Raw genomic sequence first — 18,308 nt, forward strand, 5'->3', positions numbered from 1 at the left:
GTCACAGAAGCAGCTGACTGTGCCAGCTCAGCTCTCAGATGAGCACATCTCTTACCAGTAGGCTGGGCAGAAGCCTTCAAAGCCAAGACAGGATGGGACATTCTGCAGGCATTCACATGGTTGCTATAAACACTGCAAGTCTCCAAGTACTGATAAAGTGTGATGAAGCCCTTGACACTGGTAAGGGCTGTGATATGCTGTCAAGGAGAAGAGCCAAAACAAGCCATGATCTGGCAGCCAGCTCTGATTTCACAATGTCCAAGGGTATCAGAGCAAAACCACGGACCTAGCCAAGCATCTTGAACTGCACAGTCAGTACTGCTTATAATCAGGTCCCACACCATGAAAAGAAAGTACAAGTGAACTGAGAAGGTTTATAAAACGAGGCCAAAGTCTGCAGCATCTTATTGAGAAGTCTTCAAGCAATAACAAATTATTTGAAATCTGAATCCCTCAATTGCATAGCATTTACACCCAGCAATTTATAAAGAGAAAGATCTAAGCAAAAAAATGGAGCTCAAAAATCACCTTCCCAAGTCAAGATGTTGGCTCAGGCTACAAAGCAAACATGTACTAGAAGAAATGCAGAGCAGTTCACTCAAGCTTGAGAATTAAAACGGAGCACTCCAGTTGCATTTCTTCTGCATGACTGGAATCCAGGAGCCAGAGCTTAGCGCCAGAGCACTGAAGTGTAAGCAAGGCTTCTAATAATGGCAGCTTTTGTGGTCCTCCACTACCAGCTCCTACTTTCTGCATGTACAACTATTAAGAGCAATCCACATGCTGTTCAGAGAAGCATTTGTCTCAAATCTTACAAGCAAAGACAGAAAGAAATACTGACACAACTTTTTCAAATTAAAAAAAAAAAAAAAAAACCACAGCGATTGTTCTTGTTTTTCTCTCTTCTTGAAAGAAAAATATATTCAGGAGTGAAATAAAGACACATATAATACTGACTGATCCATATCTGAAGAAATTATCCTTCTAATATATACAGCAATTCCGTATTTAGTATCAAAATTAAATTCACCTCCTCCCAGTATATGATGGCAAATGTTTATCCTCCTTTGGGACTCCCACCACTCAGTTTTCCTGTTAACACAGCTGCTCCAAAATAAACCAAGCATTAACCTCAGTGCAACACTCCCCTTTTCCTTGAGCACACTGCACTCCAAACAAACAGCTACTTCTGCATAGCAGAGTGATGTTGGATTCCTTTATAGATACCTTTTAGTGAATTTTCTACATATGGGATCACATTTAGAAGTAATAATAACTCTAGGGTGCCACAGGGAACTTCTCTTGCTTCTAAACCTTAAAGCAAATAAATCAGGCCTTCTTACAATAAGTTCTTTAATGCTAGGTAACTAAATGGGACATATTTTTAATAGATGAAGAGTATCACCTATGTTATTTTTTATTTTTATTTTTTTTTTAAACGTTAAATATCCCCAAGATACTTAAATAGAATTAATACAAGATTGCTCTCTGTAGAGACCAGGAGTCTTCCCCCCTGTCCCCAAGAGGCAGACGCCTGTCACGTCTTCCGTCACCTAGCAGGCTCTAATGATGTCACTGAGTCTAAAAAAGAAAATAATAAACATCTAGAGACTTTTAATAATGCTAACTATGAAAGAGGACAGACAGTGACAGCTCCACAGGGACCTTCGGTCTGCTGAGCAGGTTTTTATTTAGGCACTTTCAGCAGCCATGTGAGAGCCCAGCAGAATGTAAAAGCTTAACTCTCCTTCAGTTCCATCTCTTAATCATCATGTGAAACAGGAGAGGAACCAGCTCTCACACAGCTTACATTCAAACAGCCCACCTAAAGAGCTGTTAAAAAAAAAACAACACAACAAACCAGTGCACACAATCTGCTTTATCTGCTCCTTAGAGAGTTTGCAAAGGAAGGATTTTAAAAAAGAAAACAGCATAACTTGCACAGGGAAGTTGCATGTATGCATCACTCAGTGACAGTATTTTGATTTCAGTGCATTCATGACTAAGTACCTTTAATTTACACTGTCATAAAGACTACATTCTGCATGAAGTACAAAAGGCATCCTTTGCTGAGGTTTGCCTTCAGTGAGGTAACAAGCAGGCTAACGCTGCTTCCTGCAGCCAGTTCTGCTCCTGCTCAGGAGCCAGGCAGGCTCTCTGCAGGACAGACGCAGCCACTCCACACCTTCTCCTATGCCCTACAGCACTCAACTGCCAGAAATACGGGGGGTCAGAATAAAGCTCCAGCAGACCTTTATGATGCAGCCCACATTTTGTTTCCAAAGTAAATACAACTCTGCACTTGGATATGATGCTTCAGCTCCAGAAATGAATGGGAGGATCTCAATCACTCCTTCAAAGAGGCTGATAACCGCTGCTTTAGAAGATATCCCAAGCATCTGCCTCAGATTAAAACACCATGGAAGTATTGTTTACAGACCTAAAATAAATAAATAAAACTCATTACCAAAAGCAGTGTGTGGGAATGTAAGCTTGTAACAACAGCTATTGAACACAAAACCCAGGTCTGCTAGACAAGACACACAGAGATGACCTCTGCTCATCTGGGTCAAAGACTCTCCAAAACCAACAGGAACAACCTTCCACACCCAGCCTTGATCTAGACTCAGCACTGTGAGGGAACAAGACTGGAGTCAATCCAGCATGCTACAACCTGGCACATGAGAATCTCAAGGAAAGTCACCCTGCATTAAAGAACAGACTTCAGACAATGGACAAAAAAACAAAAACAAAACACCTTCATTTGAAAGCTGCCATTAAACAGTAGAAGTCTTTTAGGGAACTGCCATGCAATTAGAGGACTTGCCTGCAATCACATTTCACATTTTTGTACAATTTCTTGTCTCTCTCTCTGTGTATATACACAAAAATGACACAATCCCCTACAGAAACAAAAAGAAAGTAATCTTGAATTTTCACTTACCTTTTTTTTTTTCTTTTAGCAAAAATGAATCTCAACTACCAGCCCTAAGTAGCATGCAGACCATTTTCTAACACAACTGAAACTGGAGGCCTCTGCAAGAACTCAGTTATCTCCTTAGCTAACACAAAATGGGACATCTGCCCAGAATTTAGGCAGAGGCTTCATAAACAGTACTGTATGGGACCAAATAGCAACTCCACTGCAAAACTCTTACAGATGGGCTCTGCACAACTCTGCCCCTGTGCTTACGGCTCTGCAATCCTCAGTCCCTTAGCTGCTAGTCACCTCGACCTCCCTACAAGCCTGCAAAGATGCATAGAAACCATGGGGAGCAGGACAAGAGGCAGCTTGTGCCAGTAGTTCACACCTTCCTTTCTCACCAGCCTCCACTAACACATTTGCATTTTTGACACACAGCCTTTGATTAACAGCAACACTCCAAAGCCTACACGTGAACCCTGCCCTGCTGTTCTGACCACTGCACAAACACATTCTTATTTCAGGACGCTGCTCTTCTTTTGGCTGGGCTTCATTTATCCACACTGTGAACTCACGCCTCTCTAGCTTATTAGAAAAAAACGAAAACAAAGCTGCACAGACACGCCAGCCTGTTCGGCTCTTTCCCAAATTTCAGTTCCAGGAAACAGGCCTCAGATTGCCTGGCTGGTAGTTTTGAGTCACCTGTTTCAGCTTCTTTCTCACTGAAGCGCCTGATAACAGGCCTGCAGGACAGATGCTCCATCCCTGGAAGTGTTCAACACCAGGTTGCATGGGACCCTGGGCAACCTGGCCTGATATCAGATCTGGAGATCGGTGGCCCTGCGTGCGCCAGGGGGTTTGGAGCTTGATCCTTAGGGTCCCTTTCAACCCAAGCCATTCCATGATACTATACATTAGATGATACCATCTTTCTGATTGTTCTGGCATTCTGCTTGCAGAAGAGCAGTACCACTGTCCCCAGGTGAGGGACTAAGCAGAGGCCAACACCAGCTCAGCACCCCTAGAATGCCCACACCACAGCCAGCATCTCACTGACTGGCACCCATCGCCATGATAGCAGCACATCCTCACAGTGCCAGCCTTGTGCACAGCCTTCACGTATCATGACCACACTGCTGCACAACAGTACAGCTAACCAAAAATATTTTGGTCAATGCAGAACCAAGGAGGACTCTTTAAGTTAAGTACTGAATAAATACATACAGAAAGCCATTCTACCTATGATACATTCAAAATAACCAGTGTATTTTAGTGAGAGGAAGAAACAAACATGAAACTGATAACATCACACTTCAGGTCACATTGATGACAAAGCAGCATTTCCTGAGTAAGGCCCACAGCCTCACTGAGACACTGAGCATCTCTGCGATAGCATCATAGCGTGACACGCAAGTCAGTATTAACTTATTTACTGTACAGCTGTTAAAAAGAGCCTCAGCAGTTGATTAATGTGTTCCTATGTGCAGCTGCCAAAATCGGGCCACAAAAGCTGTATAGCTTTGGTAGGTGCAAGAAGACAGTTCCCAGACATAACGCAGAAACGGGTCAGGAGTCTGTACGAACACAGCTCATACAACCACACAGCAAAGGGAAAGAACACACACACACGAGTGCATAAGATCAGTCAAGCATATGAATTAGAGAAAGCTTATCTGTAGAAGCTTTTGATGTCTAGCTCTTGACACTGTTAATAATCTTGGAATTTAAAGCTCTAGATGATGAAAGGCTCCTCCCACCACTGCCAAGCTGCTAAATTAGAGATCTAGGGAACAGGAATCAAAGAAAAGAAGTCACCCACACATACTGTATTTTGACATACCAATAGGCAATAACATCAAAAATATGAATTTAGTTCTACCATCTAGCTCAGTATGCTACTGTATTTGAATTCCCTTCCCTCTCCCCCTCCCCAGAGAGAGAAATGCTTTTCTACTTCAGAAAAATGTCCTTTTAAGTGTATTTCTAGCATTTTGGTGTTTACTTTGCTAAGGAGTGGAATCCAGGGCCACTAGAATTAGCAGGCCTAGCAGAGAAAGATTTTAACACAGAGAAAAGGACATTCTACTTCCAGAACTTTATTTATAGCTCAAATACAGTTGCCAGTTCATAACTTGTGTCCAAATCTGGAGCTTGAAGTTCAAATTCATGTCCACAATCCAGCCAAGAGCTCCCAACCTGACTCAATGCTCCAAATACAGAAGCAGGCATTGTTTATCCACCTGGAAGCCACTGGCATTGCAAGACCCCAGCTGAACCACAGGGAGAAGCAGTTTTGGCCCCAGCTTAAAGACAGAAATCTCTCTCCTATGGAAGACCCAGCCTCAGCACTACTGCAGACCCAGTGTCAGAGCTCACAGCAACAGCCACCTCACAGGCAGCTAACGCCTTTTAATTCATCATCACAATATGACACTTAATTGATAAGAAATCCTGCTGCTTGTACTTCATTTGCTCCATGTTGGCACAGAAAAGTAAAAGCAGACTGAGAAACATGAAGGGTGCCTTGCTTTTCAAGACATCCTTCTTCACCATTACCTGAGCTTAGGTGGGGCAGGTAGGAATTGAGGTGATATAAAGCTCTTAAGAGCTCAGTAAATAGCTCCATATTTACTTCTCCACAACCTAACTTTAATAAAAATGCTAAGGAATGAGAGTTTTTTACTGCACAAACCACATAGTCATAACTCATTTTAGAGCTCACATAAATAGACTATTTTTTTTTTTTTTTTTTAATGGAGACATACATATTTCCATCTGTTTTAGAAACATGAGGCGATTTGCAAAGTATTCAGTGGCCACAGCTGAAGAACTACAGGCAAAACACAGCTGTGACCACAGCACTTCTTCCCACAGCAACTGCTCATCCACATACTCCCGATGTGGCCACAGCACCCATGCTGGGACTGGCCAACAGATGATAATGTTCTTTCTTAATCCTCTCAACAACCTCAAAATTTTACATAAGTTGTAGGAATTTTTGCTTAAGAATGCAGTACATACAGCTGGAATGGTTAGTGGCATTTTTGAAGGTTAAGAAACTAGCTGACATCAAAACAAATTCTTTCATTAATTTAGTTTTTTGGGGGTTGCTTTTGTTTGTTTTTAAATAAGCTGCTACCAAAGCAATTGTTAGCTCCTTAGACTTCTGAATCTGACAATTGACAGGAGCAGAGGATGCACAAGGCCACTGTGAGCTTCCCCCATCAGCCTGCCTTTAGGCCCTTCCAAACCCTCAGTCTGAGAGTGCTCTCTGAGTGCAGAGATTTGGGCAGCTCTTCACACACAGACATTTCAAGTGACAGCATCTACAGGATTTACACACTCTCTGTAGCATGGCAAATCCATGTTTTCTAACTTCTCCCCTCCACTGATGGAAACAATCATAGGCTTATAACGCTTTAAAAACAAACAAACTCTATCAACACACTGCCAGAAACAAGAACTGCCACAGGCCACTGTGAAGACAGCTGCCACAGCTGGGATTAATCACCTCTCTGAAAAGAAACAGAAGGTGCCAGAGCAATTAAGGGCCATAACAACATACTATGGACCTTATGAACCTGGGTCAAGCATGTTTATTCCTGCGAAGTCAAACATCATTAGGCCTTCCGATTCTTGCACCTGAACTGCTCTCCAGCTAACTGGACTAGTGGCTGATTTTTAGTAAAGCTCACAACAGAAACCTTACCAAGATAAGAGAGTGTTCAGGAATAGCAAGATAAATTCACCTCTGTTACACTGGGCTATCCTTTGCTGGCATGCAGACTGACATTCCCAACTGTGCCTGCATGACAAGGCAGCAGACCACAGCGCCAGGTCAGCCAGACCCATGAACACAGGTTAACTGCAGTATGTGGGAAAGATTTCACCCTTGGACAAGCACGCACAACATCAACCCCACTGAGAAGTGGGCAAGCATTCCTTCCCCAGTACTCTCCATTCTCTATCAAGCCCTTTAATCATCATCATCACTGCACTAGGCAGTGGCTGACTCTCACTGTACCAAGCCACATCATACAAAGCCATTCTGAATTTCAGTTTAAAGACAGCCAAGTATATGAACTCAGCCTGAACAAGATGAGACACTGTGTCATACAATGAGCAACAAACACATTCTGCCTAACTCAGCCCTTTGTTAAGATATGGCACCAACTCCAGAAGTTTTATGATCCACCATTTCTCCAGCAAACTGGGGCTGAAACAGCTATTAAATGCAGCTAATGACAGATTCCTTTGAATGCTCAAGAAATCCCACAGCAAAATGAGTCATTTGCCTTGTTTCCAAAGCAGAGGCCCCCACCCCAGGAACAGACCTGCAGAGGTACGACTGCTCAGACAGCACAGCACGCAGAAATGTCTGCCTGCTACCAGAAGTAACCACTCTTACATGCCCAATTACTTATGAAATAAATAATATATAACTAATATATATATACAGCAACCAAAGTTGCCCCCCGCTTTAAGTAAGTCTTTAACATTTTTATTCATAGCCATCTACAATCAGGTTTTGCGAAGGTGAAAGTTGGGAAGGCAGCTCTTCAAGAAGTTGTTAGAAAATTCAGTTTGCAAACTTCTGAAAATGAGATATTATTTGAACTGAAAAAAGGCTTCTTCATGGCCATTATGTGCCCTGAAGGGTCACCTAGCTTCTGAATATCAGATTTATTTTTAGTAGCCTTTAAGTCACCTTTCTCAGATACACAGATTCCAGTAACACAAATCCATGCCACATCCTTGACTGGTCCTGCATAACAACAGAGTGGCCATTACTCTATCATACCTACTATCATTCCTCTATAAAGCATGAGGAGACACAGCCTATCAAATTCACTAAGTTATAACCTTGACTTGGGTCCATCCACTGAAAGGGAACGTGAAGTGTCAAGACCAATGGTGTATTTTTAGAGCTTTTGTTTCCCCTTGAGGAAGCAGCAGATTCTGTTCCTATTGTTTGTCAGGAACTTTCCCCTCCCACTGCCAGCCTGCAACCAAAATCCAGTCTGTATGTTCAGTCAGCAGGACACAACCCTCACTTCAACTATCGCTGCAAGCAACACCTACAACTTCAAGCTATTAAAAAGAAAACAAACACAAAGATAAATATTAGCAGCAGGCTTAGCAATACTTACACAAGGGCTACTCCAAAAGTAATGCCTGTTATTTTGTTACACTGGCCCATAACATCAGAGGGGGATGCCGGTGGGCAACAAGGCTGAACCTTCCCACCAGTATTCTATTACATGTTGCCATGTGACACATGGCAGCAGAGGGGCACATGACAGAATGCTGTATGACATCAAAGTGCGGATATGAGCAGTGAGTGCTGCATTTAGGCAGCAGCAACATGAAAGACAAGCCACATTCCAGACAGCCATGCAGATTTTTACAAACATAGCATGCAGGCTCTTGTTCATTGCTGGAAAACAAAACAAAACACAAGAACTCACAGTGGTGACTATGTTGAAAAAAAGCCTTTCACAGCTCAGAATTTGTTCTATCAAACAGCATTTTTGTGCTCTTTTTATCTGTTGTTTCCATGGAAACAATAGGACACATTACTTTTGGACTCACCAGTGTATATTCCACACTATCTCTACTGAACAGTTTAACCACATGTTAAAAAAGCTCTAGCTAAAATGAACTAGTTAGCTCAGACTGTAAAACATAAAAACCTCCAAGTATCTAACACGAATACCCGCACCCTCAGTTACAGCACAGACAGCTTTAACTCTTTCCACATAGCATCAAAAGAAAAGGAAACTCAGATTAACACTCAGATCTTGGATCTCTCTTGAAGATACAACTGTGACAAGGACAAATAAGTTTCTTATACTATGCTGCCATCATACAAAAAAGTTATGATGGCCTGTAATCACACATTTTCAGGACCAAATGCAAAGAATGATCAATTCTCATGATAATTGATTGCTATTTACATGCATTATATATACAGTCTTCAAGCAGCAAGATTTACTGTACTTGATGTTTTCTGAGCTACAAGAGGAACACCATTACTGTGTCTCCTGAGAGCCCAGACTACTGTTTTCTATTAAAAAAAAATATATATATGTTTTCACCTTCTTCAGTGGTTTCTAGCTTTATTGGATTACGATTACACTCGTAATCCAATAAAGCTCAGGTCAACGAGACATTAAAGAACACAGCACATGATTCTGAATCATTTCCCTTCCCCGCACCCCCCCCCCCCCAACCAAATCTGTTTTCTCTTTGCATACTATTAAAAGAGGCTAGATTATCAAGACAAGCAGTTTGCTTGAAGAAAAAGCTTTAATTTCAACACCTGAAGAATCAGACTCTTAAAACTAAATATTGCAAGGATTGGGAAGGATAGTGAGAGTCTAGTCCTTTACAGTGTCCTTAAATACAGACCACTTTCCTTGCAGACTCTGTATACACACTTATACTGTACAGTGGATAACCAAGAAACTACTTCAGCCTCCAGTTATGACCAATGGAATCCCCACCTACAAATCACAAGTCTTAGGAATGACCACATTGTATCAGCTTCTCCCATTCTCAACCACAGAGACATGGGTCAGCTGTATTCAGAAACACATGATGTCCTCCTCCCACATTTCAAACCTTAAGTTACACCCTCAATTTTCCTAATGCAGCTATAACTTGCTTAGGGAAGCCTGAAGCCGTATGGATGACTCCTCCATGCAAATCCAGAGCAAAGAATTGGTGGCATTAAACATGGAACAGAGCAAACAGCTCTGGAAGACAATGACAGCAAAAGGCCCTAGTATTATAGAGCAGTTAATTCAGTTGTAATACTTCTCTGTGTTTTGAGTACAAAAACAACACAGTCTCTCTCCTGTATTTACAAAAAAGTGAAGTGTCCAGGATTAAGACATTCACAGTTTAGTTGTTTTGTCCATTAAACAAGTGAGACATTTACCAGGAGTATTTCAGTAGTTTTTAGTGTTTTTGGACTGGTTTATGCTATGTAACATTCAAATATGGCAAAAAACACATACAAAAGGAAACACCAGCACAGTTACTTCTCTCAGCTAGCCTGAATATACACAACAGTGTGCATACTGAAAATCTATTTAGAGTAACTGAATTCACTCCAAGGGCTTTTCAGCAGGACCCAACATGTACTTAAGTCTGCAAAAGCATTCAGCTGTCACTGTCTTAGTAGAGGGACACCAATGGTCAGTTCAAGGATGTTACCTGAGAATAGTACTATTTGTGAGAAGCTGCAGTCATTTCTGCATTTATGTCTGTTAGAGTCAAAAGTGGCCAGATCTAACAGTTTGCTTAACACCTAAAAAACAGCTGCATAGTGTTGGAAGCCTGTCTTCAATACAAGTTTGTTTTTCCTCATTAATATTTTATAAACCTGTGATTTTCATTTCTAGCAAACACAGTATTTCACAAGCAAGTTTGGTGGCAGTCCCATTAAGAGAAGGTTACTTATTTTAAGGAAGTCTCACACATCCAAAAGCATTATTCCATTCTTCTCACATTCCAAAAGCATTATTCCAGCCTGGTCTAGCATTAAATGGGGAGGTTGGTGGCCCTGCATGTGGCAGGGAGGTTGGAGATTCATGATCCTTGAGGTCCATTCCAACCCCGGCCATTCTGTGATTCTATGATTCATTCTGTCATTCCATTGTCAGCAAGTCTCCCCCCAAAACACAGAGCACCATAACACTAGAGAAGGTATTATTATTTCTTAAGGAAAGCATGGTTGGAAGTACTTTCACAATAACACAATTTCCTCTCCATTTCCTGTAGAGTTTCCACCAGCTGCTGCATTAATTGAATCAGTAGAACAATCACCATAGTTCAATGAGCAAAGAGCAGATCTTACCTGATAGTAAGTCTTAATGTTTCTGACTAAGATGGTCAGGTTTTGAACCCGAAGATAGACATCATTATTTACATGCTTGTTAACACGGTGGTTGGTTGGCCGAGGGTCTCTATGAGCAGAGGAAAAAGAAAATTAATTATGCCTTTCCTTGGTGTTAAAACTTAACATCTCAATAACGCACTATTAGGAAGAACCTTAAATATATGCTCACTGAATTAGTTGACACAAGTACGTGTGATACATATACATTAATTCATAATACAATACGCTTTGCACTTATGTGTAGCTAAGAGATCTTACTGCATACCACTTAGGTTAATCCACACAGCAATTCAGGGCAGTTTCCCTCCTTATTTTCATTTCCCTGAGGCACAGACCATATGTAGTTTGTGCAAATTGGACCAAAGCAGTCTTTGTTAATATGAGTCTTACCTCACTCAAACAAAGGCAAGCCTAGAGAAGACTTAACAGTTTGGCTTTAGGACTTCAAGTCTAGAGAAGAGTGTTAACACTTGATCACTGTGCAAACTGCAGAACTCTGATGTGTTATTACACCAAGGAAGCGAAGGTAAAAGGGAGCACTGAACTTTTGCTGCATCCAACTACCAGATGTGGTTAGATTATCCCTCCCTCTCATATACCCGGGGTCTCACAATTAACAGTTCTAGTTCTACTGAGACTTCATATTTTAATGAAATATTAAGACAAGTAGGCATATACTTTATGATGGAGGAAAAAAATCTTTGTGGAGAAGTCAGGGGAAAACATCTAAAGCTTCTGATTTTAATGAAAGGGAATTAAAGTGATACCTGAAGCAACTTTATTTCTCCCATTAAAAAAATACAAAAGCTGCTAATGATAAATATGAATATGCACCTTCACATTCTGTGTGTATCATAACATCTTGGCAAGAAAACCTAAAAACCCTTGTCTACCAACATCACAGATCAAAGCCCAGCATTTCCCTTATAATAAAAGCTCTTATCAGCAAACGCCTACACAATTCCAACACCTGCCTCCCAGAGCCCTCCCTGCTCCGGCTGTAAATTAAGCCATTCACAGCTCTTACAGGGCCAAATATTGAACTCCGGTGTTGACTAGGAAGTAAGAGAAAAACTCCTCCAATATTTATTTTTAAAATTTATCTGCTAAAGTTTACATAACTATTATATATATATATATATATATATGCATATATTATAAATATATATATAAATTTTATTTTATTTTATATGCACAATCACCCCAAAGCACCCCTCCAGACATGGAAATACGACTGCCTTGGCAGCAGATAACATCAGGGACAGCACCGAGGTGCCAGGGTTCAAACAAACTGATGCAGCAACAACCCAAATCGCCCTGATGCAAACCAGCAGGACTCTTCCCAGTCCTCACACAAGCAAAAGGTTTTCGGGTAGCGATCAGCACAGTAACACATTACGAAGAACAAAGAAGAGATCTTATCAAGCTTCTGGAGTAGAATCTTTAGTAAAGATTTCCCTCAGTTTCTGCCGCTCAGCGCCCGAAGCGCGAACGACTTCCTTTCACTGATGCTCGGACAGCACAATGTGGAAGCCACACACGCACACATTGTTTGCCAGTAATGGGTCTTCAGCAACACAGCAAGCAGTGGCAATGTAAATGGCTTGTACTCAGACTACTCTGCGTCAACATCTGCTCAGTTTTATCCCCAAAGAAGCTGGATGCTTAGCCTTTTTAGGCAAACTAGGAATCTAAAGGGGGAGGGTGGCTTTCAGTAGAGAGAAGCTGCCCAAGGAGAAGGCCGAGCTGAAGTTCTCCAATCCCACATACAAGTTCTTGCTGTCACCTACAGCCAGGAAGAGAGCCTCAGCTGTCTGGCAGCAGCTGTCATACTGAACAATGGGGGGAAAAATACCATGTTGTTATTTGTTTTTTGTTGTTTTTTTTTTTTCCCCACACTTGTTTAAAAAAGAAAGCCTTACAGTTTCACACTAACACAACTTCATACACGCATCAGAGGTAGCACGAAGTCATTAACGCTTAGTCCCCTCTCTCTAGCAGTTCCCACGGCTCAACACCCCCTTAAGGCACGCTTTCTCTGCCCCAGAAACTTCCTCAGCCCTGAAGCCCGTTCCTTGTATCTAAAACACTGCCCCACCCTCCACATCCCCCCATCTTCCTTCCGCTCCTCAGATGCTGCACAGTCAGACTTCTGCTCGGCCACCCCAACCACAACTCCAGCCCCACAGCATACCAGCAGCACCAGGGGAAGAAAATTATCTGGCTAAAAAAAAAAAAAAAGAAAAACAAAAAAACAATCACACAGTAAGAGGTAAATTCTGTGCTGAAAGAAGCTTCTACCTTAAAGGAGACAGAGCTGCCAGTACTGCACTCTGCATACTGAAGCACTTGTTTGGTTTTTGGTTGGTGACATTTCCATGAGTTTTACTGGGAGAAACTCCCAGGATCACACTGAAAATTGAAGAGGGTTGTTTTTTAAAATTGGTAACCAGAGAAGGGGAAAGAATCGGTGCCTGAACGCATCAGAAAAATCCCTGACAGCAACCTCAGTGATGAGTGCTTTTCTGTAGGGTTGCTTTTTCTCCATTGATGATGTTTGGTCTTTCCCATACCCACACAGAGAAGCACCGTTTCCCTGCTTGTTAAAAACCACCTACTCCTCCCAGTATCAAAAGCATTCAGTAAATAGGACAGAGGCAGCCTGACCAAGGGCAGCCTTCCACAGACAAGAGAAAAAACACACCAAGCTACCAGGATGTCTTGGGCCTCACTGCACGCACAAGTGCTGTACGTCCTCCAATCTGTATGCCTCTTTCAGGCTTTTAACAGAGGTGAAGAGGGAATTAAGGGCAGGGTAGGTGAACCATGAGCTCAAGGCACGTGGAGCTGTCAGCAGCACTACCTGAACATTCACCCCCTTAAGGCAGCAATTAATGAAATCGAAACAAGAAAACAAGGAAAAAATCATTTTGTTTCTAAAATTTAAAAAGACAATCCTATTTGAGCAATTCCAGACAAATGATCCAGATAAATAAGGAAGAAGCCCTCAAACCGGGCCCAAGGCTCATTAGCATCAGAACAGATCAGCAGCCCAGGCACACCGAGCATCCAAGCATCCACGGCCTCAACAACACACACACCTCTCTCCGTGGGGAGGCACAGAGTGCACTAGCCCAGGTCTCCCACCGCTCAACTTCCTCCTCTTACTTAAGAGGGATGAATCTGCTGGATGGGTTTCTAAATTATCTGAAAACAATGGCAGAAAGCACACTTTGAACTGTGACTGTGTTAAACGGATATGTACCTTTAGCCTCCCACTCAGCATGCTGCTTGCTGCAAACCACAGCAGCAGCACAGCAGTTGGGCTGTTCCCATCACGAGGTCCAAATTTAAGATGACAGACTGACAGTACCACATACCGGGTGGTATGCTGAAATTTAGAAATCCATTCCTGTGAACTTAGAGGCCTTAATGCAAATGATTTAATGAGATGTACTCCTGAAACACACTTCCGCTTCCTGAATGCTTTAGCAGAAAAGCAGAGTCTGTGTCAGCCAGAAGGATTAGGACCAATCAGTATAAAGCACTGATGTGCCTGCACATATGAACTCCTGCATTGTTTCCCAGATAAAACTTTAAATAGGAGGTGTAGATACTTGCTTACACTCCTGGTATCACACAACTGCAGTATAACAGCGAGAGCAGTATACGCCGTGCCATGTGCTTCTCTCATAGCAGAGAGTAATATGCAACTGCCTAAAAAAAAAGTTTAGATTTGTCCACAGAGAAGTTCATTTACTCGACATCAATCTGCCAGAAACACAGCAGCTCAGGACACAACAGTTGCACTCTGAAGATTAACATAAGCATTTTCAATAAAGCCTGTTAATTCACTACTGCAGATGTGCAACATTTAATGTATCCTCCATGCGCGAGCAGGTTGGGGTATGCACAGGAAAAGGAAACCACTCAAAAACAACACAAAAATAACCTTAAAAAAATGTCTAAGATATAAGTGGAAAACCAAATGCTGTCCTGTGTCTCTTCTGCTGTATTTATCAGCTGACGCATCACAACTCAGAACTAAGCGATCCTAGACAACCTTTTCAGAAGGGGTCTCGCTCCTTCAGGGGCAAAAAGCAGTACAGCAGAACCCAATAGCTCGGAGGAGGATTGGGGAAGGCACAGCCCCACTGTCATCCATTCCAGGCAGCTGCGGGGTCCTGACAGGCAGGAGACACAGCAGAAGTCCCCCATCTCTCTGGTGACATGGCCATCTCACTGATACAAACCCAGTTGAGGAACTGGGATTTTTGCTTGTTCAAGTTGACAGAGAGAATCTGGGCAAAACCCAATCTACTACAACCAAAACCAGACAGTGCTAGAAGCAGTGCAGCCCACTGGGCACCTCAAGGAGCTGCAGCCTTCCTTTCACTCAGTCTCACCTCAACAGGTCTATCTGGATTTCTGCAGACACCACACTTTCCAGTCACACGCTAAACTTTAACACCAACTGGCTGCAGGATAGAAGCATTTTAGTTTTAATAAAGAAATTAAGAATAATTCTGCTTTCAGAACCTTCATAAAAACAAATCTGTTGCTCTGCAGCAAAGTGCTGCAACACACTGGTGTCTGGATGTCAAGTCATACATACGTCTACGTAAGTTGTGCTCTAATAAGGAGGCAAACAGAATTAAATCTGAAAAACTACAAAGTGAACTAACACATGTAAGACGACAGCTATCCACAACAGGAATCCTTCTCTTTACTCTACTTCCCTGTACCCTGTGCACATGTGCTTTCAGGTAAGGTTTACTCACGGTATGCTGAGTTCTATCAGATGCTGCCAAAGGCTCTCATTAATAACATTTCAGTGGGAAGAAATCTCAATCCAAGCGCCAAAATCATCCTTAAGGCCTAAAGCTTGCAGAACTGATGAGAGCAGGCATTTTTAAAACACATTTATTTTTCTACTCTGAGAGCTTTGAAGCAGAAACAACCCTTGAAAGGCACTCTCAATTTATAGGCAAGTGGTAATTGCACTGCAATTTCTAAAGGTTAAGTCTGAAAAAGTGAAGGTCACAGATGGCACCTCACTTTGTCAGGATACATAAACACAACTGTGATCTTTCCTCAGTCAAACAGCTCCAGACTCTCCGTACAAGTATCTTAGCTTCAAGCTCCTTAGCCACCATCAGAAATGCTGCCAAGGCTACATAAAAAGGGAGAACTATTGTGAATAATGGGACAGTTCCCTACTGCACGCAGCTTGGGCTTCCCCAGGAACACTGTGACATGCTGGCAGAGACGGTTTTTGGAAGAAAAACTTATTTTCCTGACTGCTTAAGGCAAGTAAACATGCCAGGGTATTTCTCACCAACATACAACATCCAACAAAACACTAAACTGTGCTCTGCCAGCCTATACACTTGAGCTCCTTATTTCAATGGGATCTCACTGTTCTCTCCCTGTACCCACAGCAATATTAAGTTGTTCCACAGACCTGAACAATTTTACCTCTGCTTATATATATTTCAATAGCCAATTACAAAATACTTAAGCTCCTTTATTGTATACATCAACTGATAAAGTACTTCTCAAATATATCACTCACTCAAGAATGTTACAGGCATTCAGCAGCCACATAACTTCAGCCTATTCAGTAACCAGAATTGGGAGTGGCCAAGCATTAAGTTCATTTTCATTGTTTTGAAATAATTAATTCTTTCATGCATTAGATAACTGTGATAGTCGTTAGTTAAATCTGCAGCCAACTCGCAATTGCCACAGCTCCTTGAGAGTTTGGGCGTTTATCTCCATGCCAAACACAACTGTCAGAATAAAACTGTGTTCCCCACATTTTGGAAAAGGTACAAACTCTCTATTCGAGGCTCTAATTCGCACAGACAGGTCTTTTAGAAGGGTAATTACTCTTTAGAAGATGCCATTTCCAACATTTTCTCTTCACAACCAACACCGTACTGTTTTATGCCACTACTTCACTACCCCCAGGTAGGGGAGCTGATCTAGATTCTCATCTGAACCACAAACCTTCACCTTCCACTGAAGTTCCAGTGCAGAATTTCCATAGCTAGCAAACTTGAAGCCAAAGTAAGCCTGAGTTACCTCTGCAGTGGGAACACCACAGATAACAGAGCTGCCAGCTGAGTTCTCAGTCTGCCGGGGGTTGTTTGTTTCTTTTTTCAGCTTATTTTCAAAAGATAATTACTTTTAAAGATGATAACACAAACTCCCACAAGCATTTGAGCTGGGCCCAGCTTTACCAACCAGTGGTCAGACTTCAGCTGATTCCACTCTGAACAGACCACAGCACCAGAACTGGGAGCTTCTGAACACTTCCTTCCCTGCAGGCCAGGCAGAGCTTCTCCCCTTGAGCTCTTTAGTGGGTGCGTTTGGGAACACTTGGAAGCAATCACAGAAATGATATAAAACCAGACAGGGTCTGCCTGCAGCAGACGAGCAGCAGGGATACGGTTTAAAATGTGTAAGTTTTAGTAGCCATTTACTCCAACGATAGAAGCTGTTTTCCACCTTGCTCTCTGAATACACTCTTAACTTTCCTCAGGCCCTGTCTCTGTAGCACTGCCTGAAATAAACGTTACCAAAAGTTTCCTTTCTGCCAAAATACATACAGGACACAGAGCCCTCAGCAGCACGAAGACACGTTTCAGATGCAACCGTCCCAGTAAAGCTTCACTCGCTCAAGTACTTTCATTTCCTTATTTATAATGCAACACGCCTCCCCTGAAGCACACGAACAGCCAAAAAAGAGCTAAATGTTTTTAGAAAGGCACCGAACCACAACGCGTCCGAGCAGACTACAAAACCGGATCGGTTCGAGTCTTCCTTTGTGTTCGGGAGTTCCCAGCCGCCGAAGCGCTGCTCCCAGCCCGCAGGGACCCCCCGCCCCACGGCCGCCCGGCCCCCGCCCCACTCACATCTGCAGCATGATCCTGTTGAGCAGGACGCCGTCCGCCAGCTCCATGTACATGCCGAGCTTGTCCTCGCCGCCGCCCCCCAGCGCTCCGAAGGTTTTCACCTGCCGGGGAACGAAGGGCGGAGGCTCGTCGCTGGGGCTGGAGCGTCCCCCAACCCCGCGGCAGGTGGGGGCCCTGCTCCCCCCGCTCCAAGTCGGGGACCCCGCGACACTCACCCAGGTCACCAGGGGGCTCTGCAGGAAGAGCTCCAGCAGTTCAGAGATGGTCACGTCCATGTTGCCGGGGCAGGGCGGGCGGCGCGGCGGCTCACTTGGCAGACAAAGGCGCCGAGCCCATAGCTCCACTGCCCGGCAGCTGCCGCCTACAGCGGCGACCCCGCGCGGCCCATCGCCCTCCGGCCCGCGGGGCCGGACCGGCGCCGCTCCGCCTCCCCCCGAGCCGGCACCAGGCCACCGCCCGCTACTGAGAGGGGCCGCCCGGGCACGAGACCGCCGGGGTCAGCGAACCGCGCCGTGGGAAGCGGAGCGGCCGCCCGCAGGGCGACCCTCTCGAGGGGGAG

At 43.4% G+C, this 18,308-nt stretch overlaps 1 protein-coding gene across 2 annotated transcripts in view; it reads right to left on the reverse strand.

The window, feature by feature from the left end:
* Window positions 1-18,049, reverse strand: part of CCDC88C (coiled-coil domain containing 88C) — an 86,956-nt gene extending 68,907 nt beyond the window's left edge. For both annotated transcript variants that reach the window (XM_042881509.1, XM_042881419.1), the window contains exons 1-3: window positions 17,965-18,049; window positions 17,750-17,850; window positions 10,788-10,896 (exon numbers count right to left, since the gene is read on the reverse strand). In XM_042881509.1, coding sequence (XP_042737443.1) covers window positions 10,788-10,896; window positions 17,750-17,850; window positions 17,965-18,024 — 270 coding nt within the window. In that variant the 5' untranslated portion in view covers window positions 18,025-18,049. The remainder of the gene's footprint in view (window positions 1-10,787; window positions 10,897-17,749; window positions 17,851-17,964) is intronic.
* Between the last annotated feature and the right edge of the window lie 259 nt (window positions 18,050-18,308).

This window comes from Lagopus leucura, unplaced genomic scaffold, assembly GCF_019238085.1.
Source record: "Lagopus leucura isolate 7727_CA_CO unplaced genomic scaffold, USGS_WTPT01 Super-Scaffold_1, whole genome shotgun sequence".
Classification (NCBI taxonomy): domain Eukaryota; kingdom Metazoa; phylum Chordata; class Aves; order Galliformes; family Phasianidae; genus Lagopus; species Lagopus leucura.